This window comes from Ambystoma mexicanum, chromosome 7p (assembly GCF_040938575.1).
Source record: "Ambystoma mexicanum isolate Mex_15411 chromosome 7p, UKY_AmexF1_1, whole genome shotgun sequence".
NCBI classification, from domain to species: domain Eukaryota; kingdom Metazoa; phylum Chordata; class Amphibia; order Caudata; family Ambystomatidae; genus Ambystoma; species Ambystoma mexicanum.
The window spans coordinates 198,471,053-198,496,673 of record NC_090939.1 but is presented as its reverse complement, the minus strand read 5'-3'; the positions used below and the strand labels follow the sequence as shown (position 1 = coordinate 198,496,673).

Sequence of the window (25,621 nt, the reverse complement as noted above, 5' to 3'; positions counted from 1 at the left end):
TTCTATTAGCATTTCCATTTTGTCTGATCGGATCTTCAGGAACGTGTTTCTGCCTTTCGATTTTCTTGAAAGTGTAATGTGCGAACTCAAAATGTTTTGCCTTATGTACATTGCAATTTTTTTTGTGACATTGCCATTTTATTGAGCTGATATTTAAGAGTTGAAAGCAACATGCAATGTACCCATGCAACGTTTCTTTATATTGTAAATGCAAAGGCCATCACATGCTAAAATGTTGTTTGGAAAATGAAAATGAAGGCAATGCATCACTTTGGGAATGTGATATATGAAAACATGGGTCACATTTTGCAGGCATTGTGGTGTAGTTTTTATGGTTTGTTATATGGCATTCTATAACATGCTTCTGGGAAAAGAGTTTCCTGTTTTTTGTGCCAATAGCGTTGGCAGGAGTGTTGATTTACAGTGGCCATGTGCTGTGGGTCTCTTTATTGGTGTGAATATAGTTATTGGTGTGTGCCAAACTGTAAGCATGAGTGTTACCCAAGGGTGGGCAATTGAATTATTTTTGGAGCCGTATGGTAGCTATGTGCCAATAAGCAGTGTTTTATTATGGTGCCAATGTGTTTTGTTTGGCAAGTGTTTTAGTAATTGCATTGGACCTAAAGTTATGGTGCCAATGTTGGTTATTGGCAAGTTTCAATTGGAAATGGCTATGGCACCAATGTTTTTAGCAGGTTTTAAGTGGTAATGGAATGGAATTAATGCAACCAAAAGAAATGGCAGGTAATAAAATGTATAGTGTAGTTTGCAGTAACTAACCCACAGTTACATAGCAACAAAGACTCTGCAGGCATAACATTTTGAATTTTTATCGCGGCACACCTAATTTTCGGGTTATCAAAATTTGTTAGGCTGAATTCGTCTTGTTGTTTTTGTGTGGATATTGTGAGTGCCATAGAACTACTGCATTTCTTTGATATGTTCACTTTGACAATGTTTTTATTAACCTAACAATTTTTCCACAGGTATATGTCAAAACTGAACTTTGCAAGCATGATTTTTGGGACTCGCTATGGTGGTGTAACTTAAAACGTTTTATATTCCCACATTTTTCAAGCTGAATTCGTTCATTAGTTTATTTAACAAACTGTGTAGGTTATTAATAAGTCAGCTGTGTGATTGTGGTTGTGTGAACGTCTGTTTGCCAGTATGAGAGCATGGTTTGCTCATTGCCTAGTAATAGGTTAGTTCCTTGACCTTTAAGCATGCCTATGTTTAATATGCTTAGTTGTGGCGAGCATTCTCTTGTTCAGGTAGTGAACTTACATAGGTTCAAATGTTAATGTGCTCAGTGGTGAGCATTGGTGTTTCAAAGTTAGTAGCTAGGTTACAGACCTGGTTTTATGTTGGCACATTTTTGTGTCAGTGTGTTAGTTAATGATTGATCATTTGGTTGGGTATCAACATTGGTGCTATTTGTCACCGTTAATGTGGTTGGTGCTCAGCAGGATGTTATGTGGAGGCAATTTGTGTCTCTAAATGATATGCATTAGGCAGATAGAGGGTATTAACCCTGTAGTTTCTTTCAAGAAGCTTTTGATGTTGGAGAATGTTGTAGCAGGGTTAATGATATGATGTAGGTGGTCAGGTTTGTTTATTAGAGTGTGGGCTGGTTCCCTGTAGCTTAGTTCCATAAATGGCCATTATGGTTCTGGCGAGTGTCTTGTAGTGGATTAGCTATTTTTAGCTATATCATGTAATTGGAAGGGACTAGCATATGGCTATTAGTGGTTTGCTGGATGGGATATGGAAGGATAGTATTTTTTAGATATATTGTCCATTTATGACTTTTCCTTCTGTTTCCTTCCTTCATTGTATTGTCATGTAAGGGGGGAGATGTGTTATGTCTTACCTATCCTGGTTCATTAGCTGTTTCCTAAGTATATGTGAGCCTGTGCCTGGAATGCTTGTATTATAGTGTTCCATCTAGAATGTTTTGGTGTGAGTGCCAAGGTTCTCCCTGTTGAGTTGGAAAATGAGCTGAACAGAGGGGGGACCGGTGGATGCTTCCCTCCCTTATGTACTTATCCTGCCTGTAACTTATTACCTGTGACTTATGTACCACGAACCCACTAAAGTCTCTTAACCCAAACTGGTCTCCTGGCTCATCATTGCAACCCCTCAACCTGCATTGTAAAACCTAATTTCTTGATAGATCCTGAGCTTACTGCCCACACTCACGAAGCTCTGGAGAGAGCCCAGATGCTCTCTCAACCTAAAAGGACCAGATACATTCTGCTAGTCATAAAACTGATAAACACTAAACTCTTACTGAGACCCAAACTCTCTCAGCTCTTAAAATACCTAGAATAACAGAGTCACAATCACTTACCTCCTAATACCACTCCGATGTAAGAAAAGTCCTGGCTTTTTTATTTTTATTAAATAATGAAATGATGAGAGCTAATCTGTTTGAAATAGAGGGCTTGTAATAAGACCTCCTTTATACAAAAAAGTTCCATGCTAAATGCATAGTGCACACCAGTGCCCTTGCTGCATCAGTCTCCTGACATCTACAGCACCTGCTCTTCTTGGGAAGGGAAAAGTGTGAGGGGAAAGGGCGAGGGGAATTAGTACATAGGATAAACAGTAATAAATCAAAAACAATAAATATGAACAATAAATAAGAAGTTCGGCCAGCTGGTGGCAGGTGCAAGTGCAAACATCAGTTGTCAAGTGCTGGAAGGGGGCTGTAGGGATACAGAAACACCCCCTGAGTGCAAGGGTTGCCAGGGGAGCAGTGCAAGTGTGCAACTGGCCGGGAGGGGACCTGGGCCTGAGATCAGAGGGTAGCCAGCTGACCAGTGCAGTTTCAGTTTCAGCCAGGAGTTCAGCAGGGGAGAGGAGGAGAGAAAGCAGAAGCAAAGTGGAAGGTCTTGAGGTACTTCCGGTACCGGAGATGGTTCTTCTCAAGTTTCAGAGAGGAAGGGAGGCTGTTCCAGAGGGAGGCCCCAGCTGAAGAAAGAGATCTACCACCAACTCGTTTCTTGGAGAAGCGACTGACCCTGAGGGAGTTGGAGGCAGATGAGCGAAGAGCTCGAGAAGGAAGATATTTAGGAAAAGAGAGTTGAAGGAATTGAGGCCCCAGGAAGCCTTGTGGCCAATGCAGAGAGGTTTGAACTTAAAGGAATTGTGTGCTCAAAAATATGATTGTCCCGAGCGTTCGGGCATGTGGTTTTAAGCATACATTGATCGATTGTAAAATCATTTCCTATGTACCGTACCTTAGCTTTCCTCACTTTTACACATGCGAAATCCGGCAGCAGGGCACAGCCATCTCGTTCTAATCTTATCCGTTTATCCATCACCCTAAGTTCAAGTGCCCCTGCGACAATAAATCATATCCCCCGCCCGCAAGTCCCCCCTTGGCGAGTTTCTGGCTGGTGGCAGTGGTTACCACGCAAACTATTCCACCGGAATATTTCCTATGGGATTTTCCCATTCATTTTAAATGCCCACTTTTTTGGTGCAATGTTAAAGATACCGCCGGGTTATTTATTTAATATTTATTACCCGGTTGGGTCTTTTTGCCAGGACTCGGTTTTAAAATGGCGTTTGTGTTCCCCTCTGTAACTCCAACCCAAGTCGAGCCCTTTGTTCCACTTTTGGCGGGCTTCTGCACAGAAGCCTCCAAAAGTGGTGCCACTCTGTTTGGGTCTACAGGATGTGTGGGAGGAGGGAATAGGCACCCTGGACTGAGTTGCCTTGGCAACTCAAATCGCACACTTGTGTGATTGGCCCAGTGGTGAGCCGCCCGGCTCACCATTTAGCATGTTTGATCGACAGCTAGGCTCATGAATGGGGATTTTGCTGCATAAAAGCAGGGCTTTGGGGACTGGAACTTCAGAAGTCGCCACAGGACCTGAAGAATCCGAAGAGGGGAGAAGCTGAGCCATCTACAACGACGACACCACCGGTGGAGCCCTGCTGTACGAAACTCACCACTTTCCCGACGACAGAGAAGATCTTCTTCCAGGAGAGTCTTCTTCCCTTTGAGCTGGTGGGACCAAGTAGTTCGCCTTTTTTTCGCCTTCCTGAATCGTCTCGTGGTCGAATCACTCGTGCCAAGCACCCCGGCAGCCGGATAGCCACGCTTCACCACTACCGCGAATAAAAGGGTAGTACCTTTTAACCGGGAAACTCCCCGGCTGGTTGCGTCCCTGGCAGTGCAACGATCTCCAGCTTTCCTCCACGTCGAGATCTGCTCTTCCCCTGGACGAAGCACCAACTTGCACCCGCTGCCAGGAACAACTGCCCCTGCTGGAGCTTTCTCACCATTTCAGGTACTGTGTCCCGCCTAGTCTCCCTTGAAACAGACTGTTCAAGGTGTCCTGTAAATCCTTGACTCTCTATCCTGGGGTGACCTCGACCTGTTAACATTACCTTTCTAACTTGATCCAACCTCTTTGACTTCCCTGCAAAGACTTTTAGTGTATTTCCACAGTGTGATCTTGGGCACATTCCGCCTTGCTCTCTCCGAGAGTGGGCCTGGCCTATGAACTGTTTGCTCTACAGTAGACCCTGCCTTTCCTGACTTGCTGTGGTTCTTTAAAAGTGTTGGTATTGTGTGTTTTTCCTATTTTCTGCCTTTTCTCTCCCTTTTTAAAATAATTATTGGAGTGCCATCAATGGTTATGCGCTCACCTCTGTTTTGCTAAATAAGTGGTGTATTAACCTAGACTTGTCAAATAATTAATTAGGGAGGTGTATATATTTCTAGTGACTGCGTTGGAACTTGCTTGACATATTAGTGCCAGTGTGTTTTTAAATAAATAATTATATACTTTTATACCAAAGCTCTGGTCAGTGTTTGCTTGTACTACTGTATTTCTAGCCCTATTGTGCATACTCTATATACTGCCTAACTCTTCTTGAGGGAAGTCTGACTGCTCAGCCACAGCTACCAGGTAAATCTGGGTGGTGCAGACTGCTACCAATTGGGTTTACTGCTAACACCTGTAGTCTTAAACATTTTGCAGTGGTCCCTAAGGGAACTGCACAGGTTTCTGCCTAACAAGGACCAATACCTCAGAGGAGGTGCAGCTGGTAGTGTGACTTCTTAGAGGCGTCAGAGATGTGAGGAGAGAAGGAGAGCGTGGAGTCGAAGATGACCCTGAGGTTTTTAGCCTTAGAGGTGGGAGCAGGAAGAGTGCCATTTTGGTATGTGACTGATAATAGTAAACAATTATTAAAGCCACAACAATTTGATATAATAATATAAGTGTCAACCATGTGAGCATAAGCAATGTATATTCATGTCTAACTTGGCTGTCTCCAATCCTCCCAGTGACAGAATAGATGGGATGCTGCGTTCCTATGATTCCCAATGTGGAAGAGTAATACCTCCCCTTAGGACACAGGAGCTCTCACCAGAATTTCTTTTGGGGACCCTTTTTCAAAGGGGCACTCATGTGCAACAAAGCCCGTCCTCACAGCAGGGTGCTGCACACCAAAGGGCCTTTGAAGCCGAAAGGCATTGGAAGGGACATAGTTAGAGTAGTCAGAGAGGGAAAGGTGGACCTGAGAAGGGTTTCCCCCATTTTGGGTTTCTGTTGGGGCTCTCTTCCTTCCTGTCCCCTCCATTTCCTCCAAGACAATGCACCATGAGCATGATGCAAGAAGGCAAGGGTCACTTGTTACAGCAGCAGAGATCTTACCCTTCACAGCAGGTTTGCTTTGATCAAATTCCCAATAACATTTGGCCTTTATAAGGAAGGGTCTATCACTCTTTTCATAATTCCTTTTTGGAAACCAAGAATAATACATCTCTGGATCCCTGTTGGGAGTGCAGCCCATTCCTAAATCCTCTGCCATATAGATGAAGACAGGTACCATGTAAGGAAGAGGAAAGCTCTGCTCCCTTACCACCTTCAGGACACATTGGGGGTACTTAGCTGGGGACCAAGGCCCCACATAGCGGTACTCAATTTCATTTCACATTTCAGCACCAATCACATTATCTCCTCTTCTTAATTGGATCAATACTACCATAGTGCTGTACCTGTTTGTGCAACCTCTGTATGTGTTCAACATGATGTGCCCACATACCCTCCGTAGACTTGCCATTTGTTGAGGAAGGAACCACTCCTTCCCAATGATATATCCCTACTCTTGTATGCTTCTTACATCCACCCTGCCCGACCCTGTCTGCCTTCTTCTAATCTCCTGAAATGTTTCCAGATGTCTGCAGTCTCCCCTGCTCAGCAGGTTTCTGTACATTTCCTTTCTGTGATTGCACATGCCAAATCTTGTACCCGCAAGACAGAGGCAAGGCAGCCCTTTCTCATAATTTTATGGAAAATGGGTTTGTTTGCCTTCACCATAGCCAGATTGCTGATTGGATGATAAGGCGGAACAACCCCCTCTAAGGGATCCAATTGTAGCCTGCTTGCCAGAATCCCATAAACTGTGGGTGTCTGCATGGCAATATAGTGCTGTTTTACCATAAGAATATGGCTATTACCCAGTCCCCGAATGCCATTCTCATGGGACCATTTAGGCCTCCACTGAAAAGACAGGATTGGTTATATGCATGCACAAATCTCAACTGTGCTGCTCTGAACTCCCAGCCTGGATTTGTGCAGGTGACCTTTCCAACCCTTGGACTGGCTTTTATATGCAATGTAAAATGCAAACCACCTCCTATGTGCTGTACATTCAATGCCTCGCTGAACCAACTTTTCTTTCCCCTGCGTGTGTTGCATACTAGAAACCTAGAAACACATCCAGGCTAAAGGGGCCTCATGAGGGAATAACCAGTGCTTCAGCAGTACCTATGTGTTTAGCAATGATAGCTGCCAGTTCTTTCAATTGGAATCATGGTCTGTTCTGTGGAGGATAGTTCAGGGGCAACGTGCTCGCCTTTTAAGTAAGACAACACGGAGCAACACAGGTTTGATCCCCAGGTCCGCGCTTAGAAACCTCTGGGTATTAAGCACGTTATAAATAACCTATCATATGATATCATGGTTAGCATTATCCGTGAATATACGTGAGCAACTAAACATAGTGAGGGAGCCAGTGCCTTAAGTGGCACTACAAAATGAGCCAGGGCTCATCAAGGGGGCGTGGCCTAACGGCGGGGGTCCTGCTGGCCCGGTAGGCCATGCCCCCAGGCAGCCTTTTGTAGAGATCAGCACCCTCTCCCCTTTGGGGAGAGGGTGCTGATCTCTGCCTTTATATTCTATAGGCTTGCCTGGCAGGGGATAGCGCCTCGCCTATTCAGCCTTAATGGTGGCGCCGCCCTTTGCCAGCTGGGGAGGGGCAACGTCACCATTAAGGTTGAAAGGGTGAGGCCGCTGGAAGCTGAGGCCATTTCTTGAAGACTGAAACTCCCGCGAATCCGCGGGAGCTTTGGTATTTATAAAGCAAGGCCTCTGCTTCCAGTGGCCTCCCTTCGACTGCTACCCGTGGCCCATCACTGCGAAGACCCTGTGAAACCAGCCCTACTGTGACAAGACCACACAGACCAAGAAGAATACAAACCCACGACAACATACTCAACCCGAGAAGATGGAGTAATGAGGCTCAAGCCTCGGTATCCAAAAATCACAGCTGATGGATAAAAATCTATCAGCAAGAAGAAGAACAAGGAGGGCCTGCGGCCTCTCGTTTTCTCCATAATGTTGGCGTCGGCCCACAGGCATCTCTTGCTTAAAATGCCTTTTGGTGTAGTGGCCGGGGCTGACAGGGGAGATTAGTGGGCCCCGGCAGGGCCCCGCCTCAAAATGAAATTTCTGAGCCTGCCGGGGCCCAACCCCGGCCCACTTAAAGCCCTGGAGGGAGCCCAAACCAACAAGAATGGTATGAGGTTTCTCTCCCAAGAACATTTTGAAAATAATGGGTTAAAATTGTGCCTTTTTGCATTTTACAGCAAACCTTGTGTGAAAATGTAGTAAAAAGCCACACACTTTGCATTTAGTTTTATATTTTATTTTTATTTTTATTTGTTATAGTTGTGTTACAACTTTTCAAATTAAATCAACATATAAATAACATTTATATACAAAAACACAATAATTTTCAATCTTACAAGGATAAAAGATAACACATTCTTCCCACACCCATATTATCACATAATTAATAACAATTCATTTTATATGAATGATCACACCAATTCATAATATTTAAAAAAGTTCCATTTAAAAGGCTACTTGACTCGGATTTTCTTCTTTCAACCAACCAGTTACCTAATTGCCTTATAGATATTACATTCCCCGTTATACACCTCTAACCCAGGGAGCACAATTTGAAGGAATTGCACTATGGCAATCTGAATCTTCGGGCGGGTACTAGAGAACAGCTCATGCCATCTTTCATCACTCTCCATTGGTCTTTGTACTACCTGAGTGAGTGCAAAACATCTGATTCGTACAACGCAGAGTGCTACACATTCCACGAGCAGATGTTGTAGGGTCTCTTTTTGTTCTGGAACAGCACAATATCTACAGTAGTTTTGTTCTTTTGCCAGCTTTTTCCTTTTACAAAGGACATCCCTTGTGTACCATAGGTTTAACCGGAATCTTAAATATCCCGTTCTTACTTTAGGAGAAGGACCTTTCAACAAGTAGTCTGACATCAACCCATATTTTTTAATACCAAATAAGAAGATGTCAAAGTCCTTGTATTGGGAGCACCTTGTCATGTTTGCTACCCAATCAGCCAGATGTACTTTTTCCTTTGCTCTAACAGGATTTGATAGTAGTAACTCTATCGTGGTGTCAGCATGGGCTAATTCATTATATACATGTTTCCTCCATTTAACGGCGAAGGGATTTACAGATTTCAGCAAATGATGTGCAATCACTTTCAATATATTGTTACTTCCTTTTTCCAGGAGGCATTTGCGTAGCAAGGCACACTGTTTCCAGGATACTTGAGCATACATGGATGTCAATCCCAGTTCATAACGCAAAATAGCCATCGGCACAGAGTTAGGCAGGCGCAGGGTCTGTTTCCAGTAACCTGTCTCTAATTGATCCCATTAGCACTTTTCTCTTGGTAAGAACCCTTCAATGCCGTACAGCAATATTGGGAGAACCTTCATTTTATAAAATAAAACATCATGTTTTTATGGAAAACTTCCTGTACTTCCTGATCAACAATCGTGATTGCGAAACAAGCTGTTGCATTTTATGCTTCCTTACTAGGTCTTCAGCTTGTTTGCATATTACATTGTTGATTAACACCCCAAGGTATTTATATTGGGTTGTAGTCTGTACGCTTTCATTCTGAATTTTCCAGGAAAAGATATTACTCCTAGTGGTTTGCTGTTTTCCACATTTTAGGATTTGGGTCTTTGCGATGTTAATTTCCAACCGATTTGCTTGTACATAGAGGCCCAGTTTTCTCAACATATTTTGAAGGCCTTGTGGTGTTTGTGACAATAATACAAGGTCGTCGGCATATAGCAAATAAACCATTTTTTGGCCTCCTAATTTTGGCAGGTCACCAGTACAATTGTTGAATTCAAGCCCCAGATCTAAGATAAAAAAGTTGAATAGAAAAGCCGCGAGAGAACACCCTTGCTTTAAGCCTCGCTTTTTTTTAATTATGGGAGTTAATTTGCCATCAAGGGAAATCCTGACTCTCACTGACGTATTTGAGTGGAGTAAAATTATCAATGAGAGTAGGGAATCTGGGCAATCATGTTTCTTCAATTTTTTATACAGCAAATTTCTATCCACTGAATCAAATGCAGCTCGAAAGTCTATAAACCCCAGAAATAGTGGATTATTTCGATTTGTTTGTTGGGCTTGAATCATATTTATTGAAATAATATTCAGGATAGTACCTAGCCCAGCCATGAAACCTGCTTGAAAGGGGTCAATCAGCCCTTTTTCTCTCACCCAAGTCTGTAACTGCTTAAGGATGATCTTAGCAAATAGTTTCCCCGGAATATCTAAAAGGGAGATGGGTCTATAGCTCTAAGGTGACGCTCTCTCCCTTTTTATATATCGGGACTATAATTGCTTGAGTCCAAGACTCGGGTAGGAACTGATTCCAGTTCACTGTGGGGAAGATCTTAAACAAAATTGACGTCCAAATATCCGGATTCTCTTTGAAAAATTTGACAACCCATCAGGACCACTAGCTTTGGAATTACTTACAGATTTAATGAGGTTTAAAAGTTCCAACCATTCAAATTCTAGACAGAAAGGGGGGAAGTAATTTCATATTAATTATCTATTGATATCTCTCCCTTCACCGGAGCATACAGCATGCTAAAATGTTCAACCCATAGTTGTGACGAAGCCACCGTCGATTGTCTAACTAGCTGTGGGGAGGAGATGGATTGATTTATCATATCCCACATTCTCGCGATATTCTTGCTGGCTAGCGTTTTTAACATACTAGATCCGTCCTCCTGTAACATGGAAGCTTGGTGCGACTTTAGCCAATTTCTGTAGCGCATTTTAAGGGTATTCGTTAATTGCTGACATTGAGGGGAAGGCGCAGTTCTCAAATGCCTAAGGTCATCTCTGAGTTGTGCTTTACGGACCTTGATTTCAGGGTCAAAATAGTGTAAATGGACGCCCTTCGGAGTTACTTTATCTCAATGCTTTTTTATAGCTTGAATAGCGTCAGTGTACACATATTTTGACTTGCCTGCCCATGTGTCAGGCTGCTCAGACATATATCTCAGCTTGCTGTCTAATTGCACTAACTCTGAATCTGACCATCAAAGGCGGTTGCCCCTCATATTCACCACACTAGTGCCCTGCTTTAGATCTATTTTTGCCGGTTCAGCTATCTTCATCCTTCATTCAATAGTCAACATATTATGATCGCTTACATTTGTTCTTAGTACAGAGAACTTTGTCATTAAAGGTCAAAGTTCTGTGCTTACATATATGTAATCGATAATCGACTTACTGTCGCCCTTGTGCCATGTCTCAGCTGGTGGTAAGTCCGGGGCTAGCGCACCATTAAGCATAAACAACCCCCTTGCTTTAACTAAGGTACCCCATCTCCAATATCTTGTTTGCTTTTTAATCTCTGGGAGCTCCATACATCTCAAATTTAGATCCCCTGCCCATATTAAGGCGCTAACTCTAGGGTCAGCTGAGACTAAATCTAGCTAAGAATTTAGGTCGAGGAAAAATTTGTCCTCAGACATGGCAATCGGGTTCCAGTAAATGTTTAGAACAGCCACCTCGGTTTTCTCAAATTTCACTTTTGCTAGAAGCATATATTTATTCGGGTGGCCCAAAATTGCAAGGTTTAACCTCTGCCCATTTTCACTGCTATTAGTAGACCAGGACTAGGCCGTCCACTAGATGAATTAATAGCACCATTTATATGAATTTCATGGTTTTCCCAAAGTGGGGTTTCTGACAGCCACGTCTCCTGTAAAAGTACTATGTCCCAATCATTTAGATTACTTTGATCATTATTAATCAAATGTTTAAACCCTCGTGTGTTCCAACTCACAATGGATATTTTTCCTTCTATTCTTTGTTAATTCTTCGTACGATGATTATTACATACGCATGTAGTATTATTAGGGATATTTTTAGTATCCTAGTATCTTTGCTGGCAGGTTCTTAGCTATCGCCTTACCAACAGCATTTTCGATCAAGGCAATAATGGAGTTTGAGAAGTTTTGCTGAGACCCTTCACAGTCATCAAGTGAGTCAGGGGCTGGTATGTGCAAAGCCTCGTGAAAAGCAACAGGAGGCAAGCCCAGCCATTGTTTCTCTCTTTCTACCCCATCAGATCTACTCAATAACTCCCTGCTTCCACAGCTTCTTTCGAGAGCAGCTTCCCTACCTATCACCTTTTTTTATTAGCTATGGAGCATTGTGATTGAACAGGGTCAACCACCTTTTCAATACAGTCAGTTGCGACCGAAGCAGCCACCACAGGGTTATGAGTCTCAGGCATGTAGGCATCAAAGGCTTTCCTTATTTCAGCTCTTTGGGCCATTAGTGGAACATCATTTTTCACCTTTCCCTGAGTGAGTGAGGGCATATATGTTTCTTCGAAGCTTTGTTGCTCTTGACTAGGTTCATTCTCTCGCTCAACGTTCCCAACATCCAATATTTCTACCAGCTCATCCAATGGTGAATAATCCATTGCCTGAACTGGGGTAAACTTAAGGGTATCCAGTCTCTTGGACTGAGCAAGTAACTGATATTTTTCTTTAATTGCCTGTGAAGTTGTTATATTTCCTTTGGGCAGGGAAATGGTATTAAAGAAGTGTTTCACTGACGCCTTACCGCTACACTTTAAAGCTGGTTGATTTTTGGGTAGCTTTTCCGGTACTTCTTTTAATTTCTTCGTACTTTTTTCCCCCGGAGGAACTACTACAGGAGCTTTCTTTTTGACTATTTTATCGCTTGATTTAATTTCGTTTTGCTCCTCTAGTTCAGGGGTTCCATCTGGACCAGATGTTCGTTCCATAGATCTGTCATAAATGATCTCAGAAAAACAGGGCAAGACAAGTGGAATCACCTCAGATGATTTTTCAGGGATACAGTTCTTACACAATTGACAGGACCTTATAGTGGGTTCAGTTTGGGTGGCTACTAGAGCAACGCCTGTCTGATTCCCATCGTTCTTGGCTTTATTGCTTTTAATAGCCTCATCTCTTTCACTTAGCCATTGAGGTATTTTGTCCCATTTTCCATCCAATGCAGTTAATTTACGTTCGCATAATCTCAACATTTTAAATAAAGCATGCATTGTTACATTCATAGAATTTAAGTTTATGTTCAACATGTTATTTTTCTCTTGGGTACAGGCTAGAGATGTATTTGTGCTATGATTGAGCATTAAGACATGAATAGGTGACGAGGACATATTTATTGGCGAGTGGGGAGCTTTTCCAGAGGGAGATTCTTCACCACTTTGCTTACTGTCAGAAAACATTATAGGAGTACTTGAGGGGTTCTCTGACATCAAACTGTTTGAAAACACTGAATCATTTGGTTCTAAATCAATGATTGCTATATCCGGTTTTTGTTGAGGATTGCTCACAAGTGGTTTAGGAATCGGACAGGTGGCAGGCAAAGATTTCAAAATAGCGGTATCAGTTAGGGACTTATCTGTAAGAAGAGTCTTACCATTACCAGCCCTAAACTGATCATTTCTCACCTCTTCAACAAGAATTGGGGAGCTATTTATGCCAGACTCCGAGGCTTGTGTGTCAAGGTTTATGGTGTCGGGTCGCTCACCCGCCGAAGTAGCTGTTTTAGCTCTGAATGCGGATAGCGATCCGTTACAAAATTGCCGAATATCAACATTCCCCAGTGTCCCATTCATAGAAAGACCTCGCCTAGGGGTAGAGCATGCAAGGGAAGACAACCTGTTCTTTATAGCCATCGGATCTTTTTTCCTACGTTCGGGGCTTTTTACAGGTAAAACTTTCTGAGCCCTGAGAATCAAATTACCCCTTTTCACATGATGAGAAAAATAAGCTTTAACAATTTACCACCAATCAATTTTCCAGGGAATTTACCACATATATCCACATAGGGTACAGCCCTCTCTGATTTCGACCAACAATAATGAATGATATTGATGTCGAATCCCGCACCCGCGCCGTGCACCGTGAACAGTAAACAGTACTTTTCAGTACTTCTAGGTGCGTGCGCGGGTGCGCTGGCTAACGGGATTTTAACTCGCCCAGCGGGCCGTGGGCACCTGGGGGTGGAGGCAGCAAACAAGGTTCTTCGAGTAAGGAGAAAAGAAAAGGGGTTTCAGTGGGCGTTTACAAGAGCATCCAGAGTATGTGAACTAAACGTACACAACGAACAGTCACCTCTTTCACTTTCTTGGGGCCATGCAGGCGGGTGTTGCAGCCAAAGACATCCTCCTGACGGACGTTCACTCGTGCAGACGGCTCCCAGCAACGCAACAATCAAATCCACAGGAGCTTCCTCAGCGCGTAACCACAGTAAACAGTACTTTTTAGTACTTATAGGTGCGCTTTAGTTTTATAAAGCAAGAGATGAAAAATATTTAATAAATGGAAAGTCACCAACGGGGCAAAGGAGCATTTTCCAGAGCATTGTAGCCAAACACTGGAACCTTCTCCCACCCACTCTGAGAGCAGAACATTCGTATTGGACTTTCCAGAGAGCTCCAAAAACTTTTATGTTGACCTAATTTCAGTTTCCACCCGAAGTGCACTGCGAAACTGAACAATCTGGGTCCAGAACCCGCTATGCATGCAACATATTGCTTTTACTATCCTCAAAGTAACTGGTCATGTTACAGCGCCTTGATGCCTCAGGGCTTAGCGCGCGTTATAAATGTAAAAAATAAAATAAATAAATAAATTGTGCAACACATTTTGATGATATCTTTGCACATTTTCATGCTGACTGTGCCCAGACATGTCCATGATGGCTGCATCAATATTTGCCAGTATCCTCACATACCAACATACTCATGTTTTCTTTGCCCATAATGTAAGTAAAAATATAAGGAAACATGTCCATGACGGCTCTGCAAATATATATGCCAGTTTGTCAACATGAGAACATACTCATGTTGGATTTTCTAATAATAGCAGTAAAAAAAGTCATGCCACTATAAAAGCATGCCCAGACTGACTACACTGATGTAGGCCATTATGCCCATTGTGACGAATCCAGGGAATTTGTCCCTTCTCCCCAAGGGGGAGCCACCCCCTTTGGTACAAGGGCGGTGAGCCAGCTATGCAATGCCCGCTCTATGGATCAGGGCAAGCAGGGTCCCAATGGAGGTGTCACCCTCCTCTGGGGACAAGAAGTGCCCAAATAAGGATTTCATCCCACCTCCCTCCACTTCAAACTTCCCAATGTTGGTTGGGTATATGGGAATAGAACATTGCAAGCAGGTAAAGGGCCCCTCTTAGTGTGGATGCCTTGGTTTCTGACTTGGTTTTGTTGCCGCCTCTTAAGGAAGACCAGAACCAATGGAATTTTAACTCTCCATTCAGGGAGGAACGTAAGTGCAGCTGTACGGCAACAGATGAGGAGAGAATCAGCTGGAGAGCCTGAGATGCCAGTATGCACAGACACGCTGCAGATGGTGAGACTCCCTTGCAGGGTTAGCCGAAAACCATACACTCGGTGTGGTGGGTAGAGCCCCAAGGCAGCCTGTGGAGCGCTGCCACTTCAGAGAAGATGGGAGACCCAAGCAGACAGGGACCGCGGAAGAACAAAAAAGAACAGAACGAAATAGGACGCACCATAGTTCTATTCTGCCAACTCCAAAGTCCAAAGAAGGGAGAGGCAGAGCGGAACAGCAGACCCCACGGACCAGAGGAAAGGCAATAATGCAAATCGGCAAGGGCAAGAGAGACTGCCTCCATGACAGAGCAACACTGCTGAATGATAGGTACGAAACAGCATCTGAGGAGCACCTGGAGGACAGTGAGGCCACATTCAAGCCCACGCTGGGCTGAAAGTATGAATACCTCAGAAGGGGGTGAGAAAAGCAACAGGCCACCAGAGCCGATCCGGAACCCACACGGGACTAATGACCCCAATACCCTAGGAGGGGGCGATAGAAACAACTACACAAATGGGGCTAAAGAAGCCATTGCAAAGTTGAGAAGCCAAAGACCCCAGAAGGGGGTGAGGGAAGCAACCACACAAACTGGGCTGAGAATGCCTGTAACCCACATGGGGCTAATTATCAAAATACCCCAGGAGGTGGAGAGAAAATAACGGGACAAGCAGGTCTGAGCAGGCACATAACCCACACCAGGTTGAGAACCCAAATACTCCAGGAGGGGAAGAGAGAGCACTAACCACCAAAGGGCTGAACATGCCAATAGCCCACCCGGGGCTGAGAAAACAACTACCCCCCAACAGAGTGAAAGAAAGGAGAACACAATTAGTGTGGTACAGACTTGGAGCCTACACAAGGCTAAGATTGTGAACAAACCAACAGGAATAATGAGTGAACTTTGTTATTTTTGTAAATACCGACCTGTTCAGGTCAAGGCAATTCATCCCAGGAGAAGGGATAAACCCAAAACTATACAGGCTAACTGACAAGACTATTATTTGAACCAATGAAGCATTGGAGACATGTATTTCTTAGATGTGAACATTCTACAAAACCAAGAAACAGAAGAGACTGTGAATACTCTGTGGTGGTGGCCAGAAAACTAGCCACCACAAAAGGGGAGTGACCCAATACTAAGCTGAAACTTAGATTTTCTTTCTTTCTTTCTTTCTTTCTTTCTTTCTTTCTTTCTTTCTTTCTTTCTTTCTTTCTTTCTTTCTTTCTTTCTTTCTTTCTTTCTTTTCATAGTGGTAGGCTAGAAAGTAGGTGAGTGTAGATTTGGACGGAGAACCAAAATTATTTTTGAGTTATCCTGACGAGCACCCATTTATTGTCTTCTAGCATGGGGAATCCATCATAAGGGACACAGTGAATTGCTCTCTCCTGTTCATAGCCCCTTGGTGACCGGCCAGGTTTTGGTTTTCGGAGATTCAGCATCTATTGGTGTGTCCACTGTTCAAGCTTCTGCTGGTTCCCGATCTGCTTCACCAGAGCGATCAGCAGTTGTGGCACCCCTCCCCACAATCGTTCAGCTTGGCGGCCTGGTGCCTGAGTTCAGATCTCTATAGCATTTCAATTTGTCCGCGGATAACATGCGCATTATCTAGTCGGCCAAGAAACCTTTGACAAAGTTGAGAAGCCAAAGACCCCAGAAGGGGGTGAGGGAAGCAACCACACAAACTGGGCTGAGAATGCCTGTAACCCACATGGGGCTAATTATCAAAATACCCCAGGAGGTGGAGAGAAAATAACGGGACAAGCAGGTCTGAGCTCGCACATAACCCACACCAGGTTGAGAACCCAAATACTCCAGGAGGGGAAGAGAGAGCACTAACCACCAAAGGGCTGAACATGCCAATAGCCCACCCGGGGCTGAGAAAACAACTACCCCCCAACAGAGTGAAAGAAAGGAGAACACAATTAGTGTGGTATAGACTTGGAGCCTACACAAGGCTAAGATTGTGAACAAACCAACAGGAATAATGAGTGAACTTTGTTATTTTTGTAAATACCGACCTGTTCAGGTCAAGGCAATTCATCCCAGGAGAAGGGATAAACCCAAAACTATACAGGCTAACTGACAAGACTATTATTTGAACCAATGAAGCATTGGAGACATGTATTTCTTAGATGTGAACATTCTACAAAACCAAGAAACAGAAGAGACTGTGAATACTCTGTGGTGGTGGCCAGAAAACTAGCCACCACAAAAGGGGAGTGACCCAATACTAAGCTGAAACTTAGATTCTCTTTCTTTCTTTCTTTCTTTCTTTCTTTCTTTCTTTCTTTCTTTCTTTCTTTCTTTGTTTCTTTCTTTCTTTCTATAGTGGTAGGCTAGAAAGTAGGTGAGTGTAGATTTGGACGGAGAACCAAAATTATTTTTGAGTTATCCTGACGAGCACCCATTTATTGTCTTCTAGCATGGGGAATCCATCATAAGGGACACAGTGAATTGCTCTCTCCTGTTCATAGCCCCTTGGTGGCCGGCCAGGTTTTGGTTTTCGGAGATTCAGCATCTATTGGTGTGTCCACTGTTCAAGCTTCTGCTGGTTCCCGATCTGCTTCACCAGAGCGATCAGCAGTTGTGGCACCCCTCCCCACAATCGTTCAGCTTGGCGGCCTGGTGCCTGAGTTCAGATCTCTATAGCATTTCAATTTGTCCGCGGATAACATGCGCATTATCTAGTCGGCCAAGAAACCTTTGACAAAGTTGAGAAGCCAAAGACCCCAGAAGGGGGTGAGGGAAGCAACCACACAAACTGGGCTGAGAATGCCTGTAACCCACATGGGGCTAATTATCAAAATACCCCAGGAGGTGGAGAGAAAATAACGGGACAAGCAGGTCTGAGCTCGCACATAACCCACACCAGGTTGAGAACCCAAATACTCCAGGAGGGGAAGAGAGAGCACTAACCACCAAAGGGCTGAACATGCCAATAGCCCACCCGGGGCTGAGAAAACAACTACCCCCCAACAGAGTTAAAGAAAGGAGAACACAATTAGTGTGGTACAGACTTGGAGCCTACACAAGGCTAAGATTGTGAACAAACCAACAGGAATAATGAGTGAACTTTGTTATTTTTGTAAATACCGACCTGTTCAGGTCAAGGCAATTCATCCCAGGAGAAGGGATAAACCCAAAACTATACAGGCTAACTGACAAGACTATTATTTGAACCAATGAAGCATTGGAGACATGTATTTCTTAGATGTGAACATTCTACAAAACCAAGAAACAGAAGAGACTGTGAATACTCTGTGGTGGTGGCCAGAAAACTAGCCACCACAAAAGGGGAGTGACCCAATACTAAGCTGAAACTTAGATTTTCTTTCTTTCTTTCTTTCTTTCTTTCTTTCTTTCTTTCTTTCTTTCTTTCTTTCTTTCTTTCTTTCTTTCTTTCTTTCTATTTTTCTTTCTTTTCATAGTGGTAGGCTAGAAAGTAGGTGAGTGTAGATTTGGACGGAGAACCAAAATTATTTTTGAGTTATCCTGACGAGCACCCATTTATTGTCTTCTAGCATGGGGAATCCATCATAAGGGACACAGTGAATTGCTCTCTCCTGTTCATAGCCCCTTGGTGGCCGGCCAGGTTTTGGTTTTCGGAGATTCAGCATCTATTGGTGTGTCCACTGTTCAAGCTTCTGCTGGTTCCCGATCTGCTTCACCAGAGCGATCAGCAGTTGTGGCACCCCTCCCCACAATTGTTCAGCTTGGCGGCCTGGTGCCTGAGTTCAGATCTCTATAGCATTTCAATTTGTCCGCGGATAACATGCGCATTATCTAGTCGGCCAAGAAACCTTTGACAAGATCTCAGTACAAGAGTAAATGGTTACGGTTCTGCCACTGGTGTTTAGCTAGGCAGCTGGACCCCAGGGAGTCTACTATTGACATAGTCCTGTCTTTTGTCTCACATCTGGCAGAATCGGGCATTCATGTATTGTCTTGCAGGACTTATTTGTCGCTGTCACCGCTTACCTGTCCACTGACCAGTGCTCCTTTTCACTGACGAGTCTGGTCATTAAAAGACACTTTGCGGGCCTATTATATCTTTACCCTCCTGTTCGCAACCTGCATCCAAGGTGGGATCTGAATGTGGTCCTTACGGCTTTGTGTCATAAGCCTTTTGAGCCCATGGCGACTGTCGATTTTAAGTACCTTTCGTGGAAAGTGTTGTTTTTGATTGCTGTGATTTCGGCAAGGTATGTAAGTGAGCTTCAGGCCTTGTCGGTAGAGCATCCATTCCTTACTTTTCATAAGGATAAGGTTGTCCTGCGCACTAATCCCTCCTTTATTCCAAAGGTGGTCTCTGATTTTCATTTAAATCAGTCAATTTCATTACCGGTCTTCTTTCAAGACCCGGCCTCAGAGGCCGAAAGGGTTCTGCACTGCCTGGACGTTAGAAGAGCCCTTAAGTTCTATCTGGTCAGAACATTGGAGCTTAGGAACTCTTCAAAGCTTTTTGTGACCTTCGGAAATCTGCAGGGAAAGCCGGCCCCGAAAGCAACCATCTCTCGATGGATTGCTGCCTGTATTTCTGAGGCGTATACCATTCAGGGTCTTCAGGCCCCAAAGGCAATTCATGCTCATCTTGTGCGGGGCAAGGAGGCTGCCGTTGCCTTCCAAAAATATGTTCCCTGGAAGACCATAGCGAAAATGGCTACGTGGGGCTCCTCATCAGCTTTTTGTAAATATTACTGTCTGGACCTGAGCTCCAGGGCTGATGCTCAGTTCGGTCAAGCTGTGCTTAGGAACCTGTTCAATAAGGAGTTTTCCATCCACCCATAATTCCTATGGGGAGTGCTTGGGAATCTCCCATAAGTATGGATGAAAGGGGACGGGACGTAAGAGTATAATAAAGTTACTCACTGTAGTGACTACCTTACTCCTAGTCCATAGTCCCCTTTCCTCCATACGCCGGCCCGCCGTCCCCTCTAATAAGTTTCCTCTTTTATTGCTTAAAAGTCTCAGACCTGGCGATTGAAAAGGACTGATGGCGATGCGCTGGGCGGAGCTAAGCAGGGCGGGGTTATGGCCACGTGCAGTACCCCGCGTAAAAAGAGAGGAAGGACATATTTTTGAAAAATGTGATGCTTTTTTACAAAAGTGCTCCTGTCCCGTCCCACAGGACGGAATATCCCATAAGTATGGAGGAAAGGGGACTATGGACTAGGAGTAAGGTAGTCACTACGGTGAGTAACTTTATTAGAACGAAACATGTCTTCTTGTCCGTATCCTATGTCTGACTTACCATACCATGTAAGAACAATCAACGTGTTAGCCTTATCCATAATTCCAGTAAAAATACCAGGCCATGGTAAGGAAACATGTACATTCTTCCTTTACCAATAATCCCCTCCCCCACATAAGAACACACATCATCATCTTGGCTTTTCACCAGAATATCAGTAAAACAGCTATGCGCACTGTAAAAAACATATGCACACTGCCTGAATCAATGAACCCCTCTCTACATAAGAGCACTCATCATCATGTTGGCTTTGCCTAAAAAAGTAAAAGTGCTATGCCCACCATTAGAAGACATGTGCACACTTCCTGCATCAATGAACCTACCCTACACATTAGAACACTCATCATCATCTTGGCTTTGCCCATAATACCAGTAAAAAAGATATGCCCACTGCAAGAAAACAGGTTCAGGATGCCTGCACCAATGAACACCAGCCCCAACCCACATATAAGCACACCCATGATCACGTAGGCGTTTCCCACATTACCAGTAAAAATAGCTGTGGTGAATGTAAAAAGCATGTGCACACTCCCTGCACCTTAGACTCCCCCCACACAAGAACACTCATATGGCTTTGAGCAAAACACCAGTAAGAATTATATTCCCACTGTAGGAAAACATGTACATGCTGCCTGTACCAGTGAACCCCCACATAAGAACAGTAATCGTGCTGGCCTCCCACAATGGCATTAAAAAAATGTCATGCCACTGTCAGAAAACATGTATATTCTGGCTGCACCAGTGTCGACCAGTATGGTCACCTAAGAATACCCTGTTGGCTTTTCAATGGCCAAGAAAAATGCCATGCCACTGTTAAGAACACTTTCTCCATACTGGCTGCACCAGTCTAGCCCTGTGTGACCCTATACTTGTTGGCTTTGCAATGCCAATAGAAAATGCCAACCCACTGTCAGAAAACATGGCCATAGTGGCTAGACCAATGTGGGACAGTTTGTCCATGCAAGAAGAGTCAACATGTTGGATTGCCTGAATAATGCCAGTACAAAATGCCATGCCATTGTAAAAAACATGACTGTACTGGCTGCACCAATGCAGGCCAGTATTACCATGTAGGAACAGTTTGGTTTTGTCAATGTAACGCCAGTAAAACTGTCATACAAATGTCAGAAAACATCCTCCCTCCTCTCCCAACTCTTTTGTCATGCACTTGCACTATCTGACAAGTCGTTAGGCATAGTACGGTAGTTTATTGATTTGACGCTCTTCTCCTTCCCGCCCCTTCTCTTATTCCTCATGTCATGCACTTGCACTATTTGAAATACCTCTGGCCTAGTATGCTTGTTATTTTTGTTAAGATCATTTGGACTCTTTAAGGTCTTCCCGCCTTGAAGCGCTTTGAAGCACTTCACTTGTGTATAAGCACTTTACAAATAAACAATTACAATGTACCTGCTGCCTGCCCCAATGAGCCCCCACGCCCAATCAGAGGCCAGCTGCCTGCAAGCCCACATGCACACAATACATTCATGCACACACACCCATTCAGCATACATACTATGTCATTTACTCATGCAGTCACACACAATACACAGTCTCACTCATCCTGCATCCATATGACAAACACTACATTAACTTGCAAACCCAACCAAACTCTTGCATGCATATATAAATACATACAGACAATTTTTGTATTACCTGCAGCTGTGGTCCGGTCCCAGTCGCTACCTCAGCCACACACTGCCTCCCACAGTAGCCCTTCAGCTTCTGCGCAGCATGCAAGTAGGAACCAGGATGCAAGGAGAGGTTCCTGCACATGTGCAGTGGAGCAAGAGCACCACCATCTCACCACCCCCCCTCCACCAGGCCATGGTAATGTGTACAGAGGTGCATGCAGGAGCATCCCCTTGGCACATTTGGCCATGCAGTTCCAAAACATGCATCCCCAATGAGCCATGCAAGAGTGGGGATGCAAAATTCTTCCGTCCTTGCATAGCTCATTACACTTGCACACTGGAGAATTTTGTTAAAGGAAAACCGCGTTTCCCTTCACACAAAAGCCACCCTATGAGCACATCCCCAGCTGCAGTAAGTAACTGAAGACACGCTAAGTATTTTCACTGGGCTGGCTTTGCACCTTCATCATGGACGGTGGGTCACAGCTGTGTTGCACTTTATGGATACAGCTTCCCTGGTATTTAGTACCTTATGCACATGTATGCAAAATCATAATTCAGTGAAAATGCAAAGCATGACATGTTTTGGTACAGGTCCACTAGTTACCCTCCCACCCCATTGATGTAATATAGTATGTGGTGTACTATTTGTATTGTCATGAGAATTGTTTTTCCCTACTGTAATTCCAATTTTGAATAAAAATGATATACAGCTGTTGGTATTAATTGTTTGCTTAAATGGTCAGTGTATGGTGTCAGTTCTCTTTTAGTACTGTAAAACTAGGGTTGGTGCCATTCAGAAGAGGCGTATCATATCTGCATCCTTCTGAGGGTAGCTGAAGACAAAGAGCCCAAACGATACGAGGGCCTTCACCAAGGGCTTTGTGCCATTACCAGTCTGGTAAACCCGTCCCGTTGCCACTAAGACTATTAGCACCCTGAACGGATTTCCGGGGTGCTAATTGCCTTTTTAGGGAAAATACCCTTGCGATGACCTTGCATGTTGAATTCGCCAAAAAAGGTTATCAACACAATGGCTGCCTGGGAAAAACTGAAGGGAGCTCATGGACGAGTCCGTTTTCTATTTCCTTCGCAGCATGCAGAAGATGCCACGGAGATGGCAGGCCAGGTCAGCTAACTAGTGGTTCGTGACAGTTAGCAAGGGACGTTCTGGGGCACAAGAGTGTGGGGTTCATGGCAAGGTTGCAATGGTGCTAGTGGGGGAAAGCATCCATAGGGAAACGACAGTGAGTAGGGGAGGTGCCCGCAGAATGCTGGCTTGGTTTTCCTAATAACTCTGTTATTCCAGGCAAGCTGATTGTCCGTTGCCTCTACAAGAGGTGCTCATTGTTTAATATTACCAAATAAGTTAGAGGGTGAGAGAAAGAGGCGATTTACTTATTCATAGTGCGCAAGAAATCTTTCCTTTATTTACCCAAATTGACTTTATTGCTCTCTTCATTTTCTCCTAATTTCTATAGGATGAAGAGGATGGGCCCGTGACTGAGGTATACATAAAATGTGTTTTGCATAATCATTTCCCCCATTTCATATAAATTTAATTTCCTTAACATTCAATGCTAGTTTCTGGGCAACTATCATCGCCTTAATCATCACGCAAGTGTGGCAGCTAGCCTAGTAGTACTTTATGCGATCTGCTAATATATGCTTATTCACTACACATTCAGCGATCTGGAAATTCCACATTTGCATACTAACAGTATTTATCACACTAATAATATGTATGCATATAACATTTTGTTTAAGTAATGTTTTGCACAAGAGTAATTGGGTGCGGTTGTGTATTTATTACGTGAACTGATTTGAAATGTTATCTACCCCTGTGAAGTTGTCTTAGTTCACCGCCAAAAGAAAACAGGGTTATTTTTTAAATCACGCATTTTAAGATTTACATCAACAACCTGTAACCTTTCAAATATCGTACATTTAGATTTTTTCTCTGGTGATAATGGTTTATGAGAGGGCGTTTGGAATCTTCATCTCTAATTATTATCACTTCCTTTTGTGGGAGTATTTTTGTATTTTCCACACGTGATGCAGATTTTGATGCCTTTTATTGGACCAGCTGAAAATACTATGCAGTGATGACACCAAGCATTAGCACAGACTTCTTCATCAAATGGTACAATGTAAAATGATTGGTAAAGAAATGAGAAACAACATTACAATCCATTCTAAAAAAAAAAGAATAAAAAGGAAAAAAAAAGCATTGTAAACTTCATGGGCTGAAGGAACAGTATACATGGAAGGTTGGTCTGGAATTGTCTTATATAAAAGACCATTAAAACTCCTAGAAGCAGGGAACATATGTAATGGTTTGAAAGCAGTTCACATTTTAATCTGATTTCTGTGTTAAAAGAAAATAAGTGTTTTTTTTACATGTAACTGTTGAACGTAATACGTTTTTAAAGGTTCAGCATAAGCAGTCTTACAGTGGGCCCCAGTCATTTCCAAATCTTGTTCTCATGCAACTGTTTAATGTAGTATGGTTTCAAAGTTAGGCACAGGCAGTCTTAAGGTGGGCTTCGATAATTTCCCAAAATTCCTGATGTTATTTTAAAAGACATATTGAAGTGAAAGGTTTAAAAACACAATTGGAAAGCAGAGTTGGCATTCCATTTTCCGGAAACTGGGTCTACGATTGTTTTACAGCTTCTATGTCGTGTTAGGACATTGTAGTGATTTCAGTGCAATTGCTAAGGTTTCCCGACTGGTATACAATGTGACACTACTAAATATGCTCTCGATGTTTACCTGGTGAAGCCTCCATTACCATTGTATTCTTCGAGCTTCACAATGGTTTCTGGCTTGCATACAGTGTGGAAAATGCAAAACACTGTATCCATATTTGAACGGTGCAATTTCTGCTGTTATCTCAGTGTGCCTCATGCTTGGAAAAGTGTGCCAACCATTTGAGGTTAGACACCCAAGATCTTTGTTGGTTGTGTCCTGTGCCTCACCCTTTAGGGGTCCTGAACAGTAGCTGTTGAGGAGAGATGGTACTGGAGGGTTGCCTTCTGACTTTGTTGATGTGATTGCATTGGTTTGCATAGGCTCAAAGTTGGCCGTATTTTGTCATAAAATCTATATCTATGTACAGACCACAGTCTGTTAGGCAAAGCATCTTCAGGTACTTAAGCACCATCGTGTTTCTGGGTGTGGTTCGGAGGTCACCTTTTAAAACCATCAGTGATAGATCCCGCAATGAGAGCCCATCCTGTGTGAACTGCTGTCCTACTGGTGTTTCTGTTTTGTGATTTCAGATAGTTTATCTATGTAGGTTCATCCTTTCATGCAGCTCCTTGCAGGTCTCACCTACATACTTTCTTTGCATGCATTTTTTGCATTGTATGATCTGCAGTTGTATGTCTTTTGTATCTCTGTTGTCCGGTTCTGTGGTGTTGTTTTGGTAGGACTAGTACAGATGTGGTGGCATGTATTACATCTCCTGGCATTGCATGGGTAAGTTCCAGGTCTTCTTTGTTCTTGATGTAGTGGAAATGCATTCCTGGTCAGAGACGTGCTAGGTTTCTCAGTTGTTTGTATACAATTAGGGGAGTTCCTTTGAAAATATCTATCAGCTTATCATCACTACCAAATATTGGGTGTAGGTCTTTAACAATCTTTTTCAGTGGTGTTAGTGCTGTATGGTAGTTGACAACCAAAGGTAGTGGTTCAATGGGCCTCATT

At 43.5% G+C, this 25,621-nt stretch overlaps 1 protein-coding gene across 5 annotated transcripts in view; it reads left to right on the top strand.

Moving 5' to 3' along the window:
* Positions 1–25,621, top strand: part of SH3BGR (SH3 domain binding glutamate rich protein) — a 542,810-nt gene that overhangs the window by 370,667 nt on the left and 146,522 nt on the right. For 3 of the 5 annotated variants that reach the window (XM_069636057.1, XM_069636055.1, XM_069636056.1), the window contains one exon: positions 23,392–23,418. The exons of the other annotated variants lie outside the window; for them this stretch is intronic. In XM_069636057.1, coding sequence (XP_069492158.1) covers positions 23,392–23,418 — 27 coding nt within the window. The remainder of the gene's footprint in view (positions 1–23,391; positions 23,419–25,621) is intronic. 5 annotated transcript variants of the gene reach the window in all.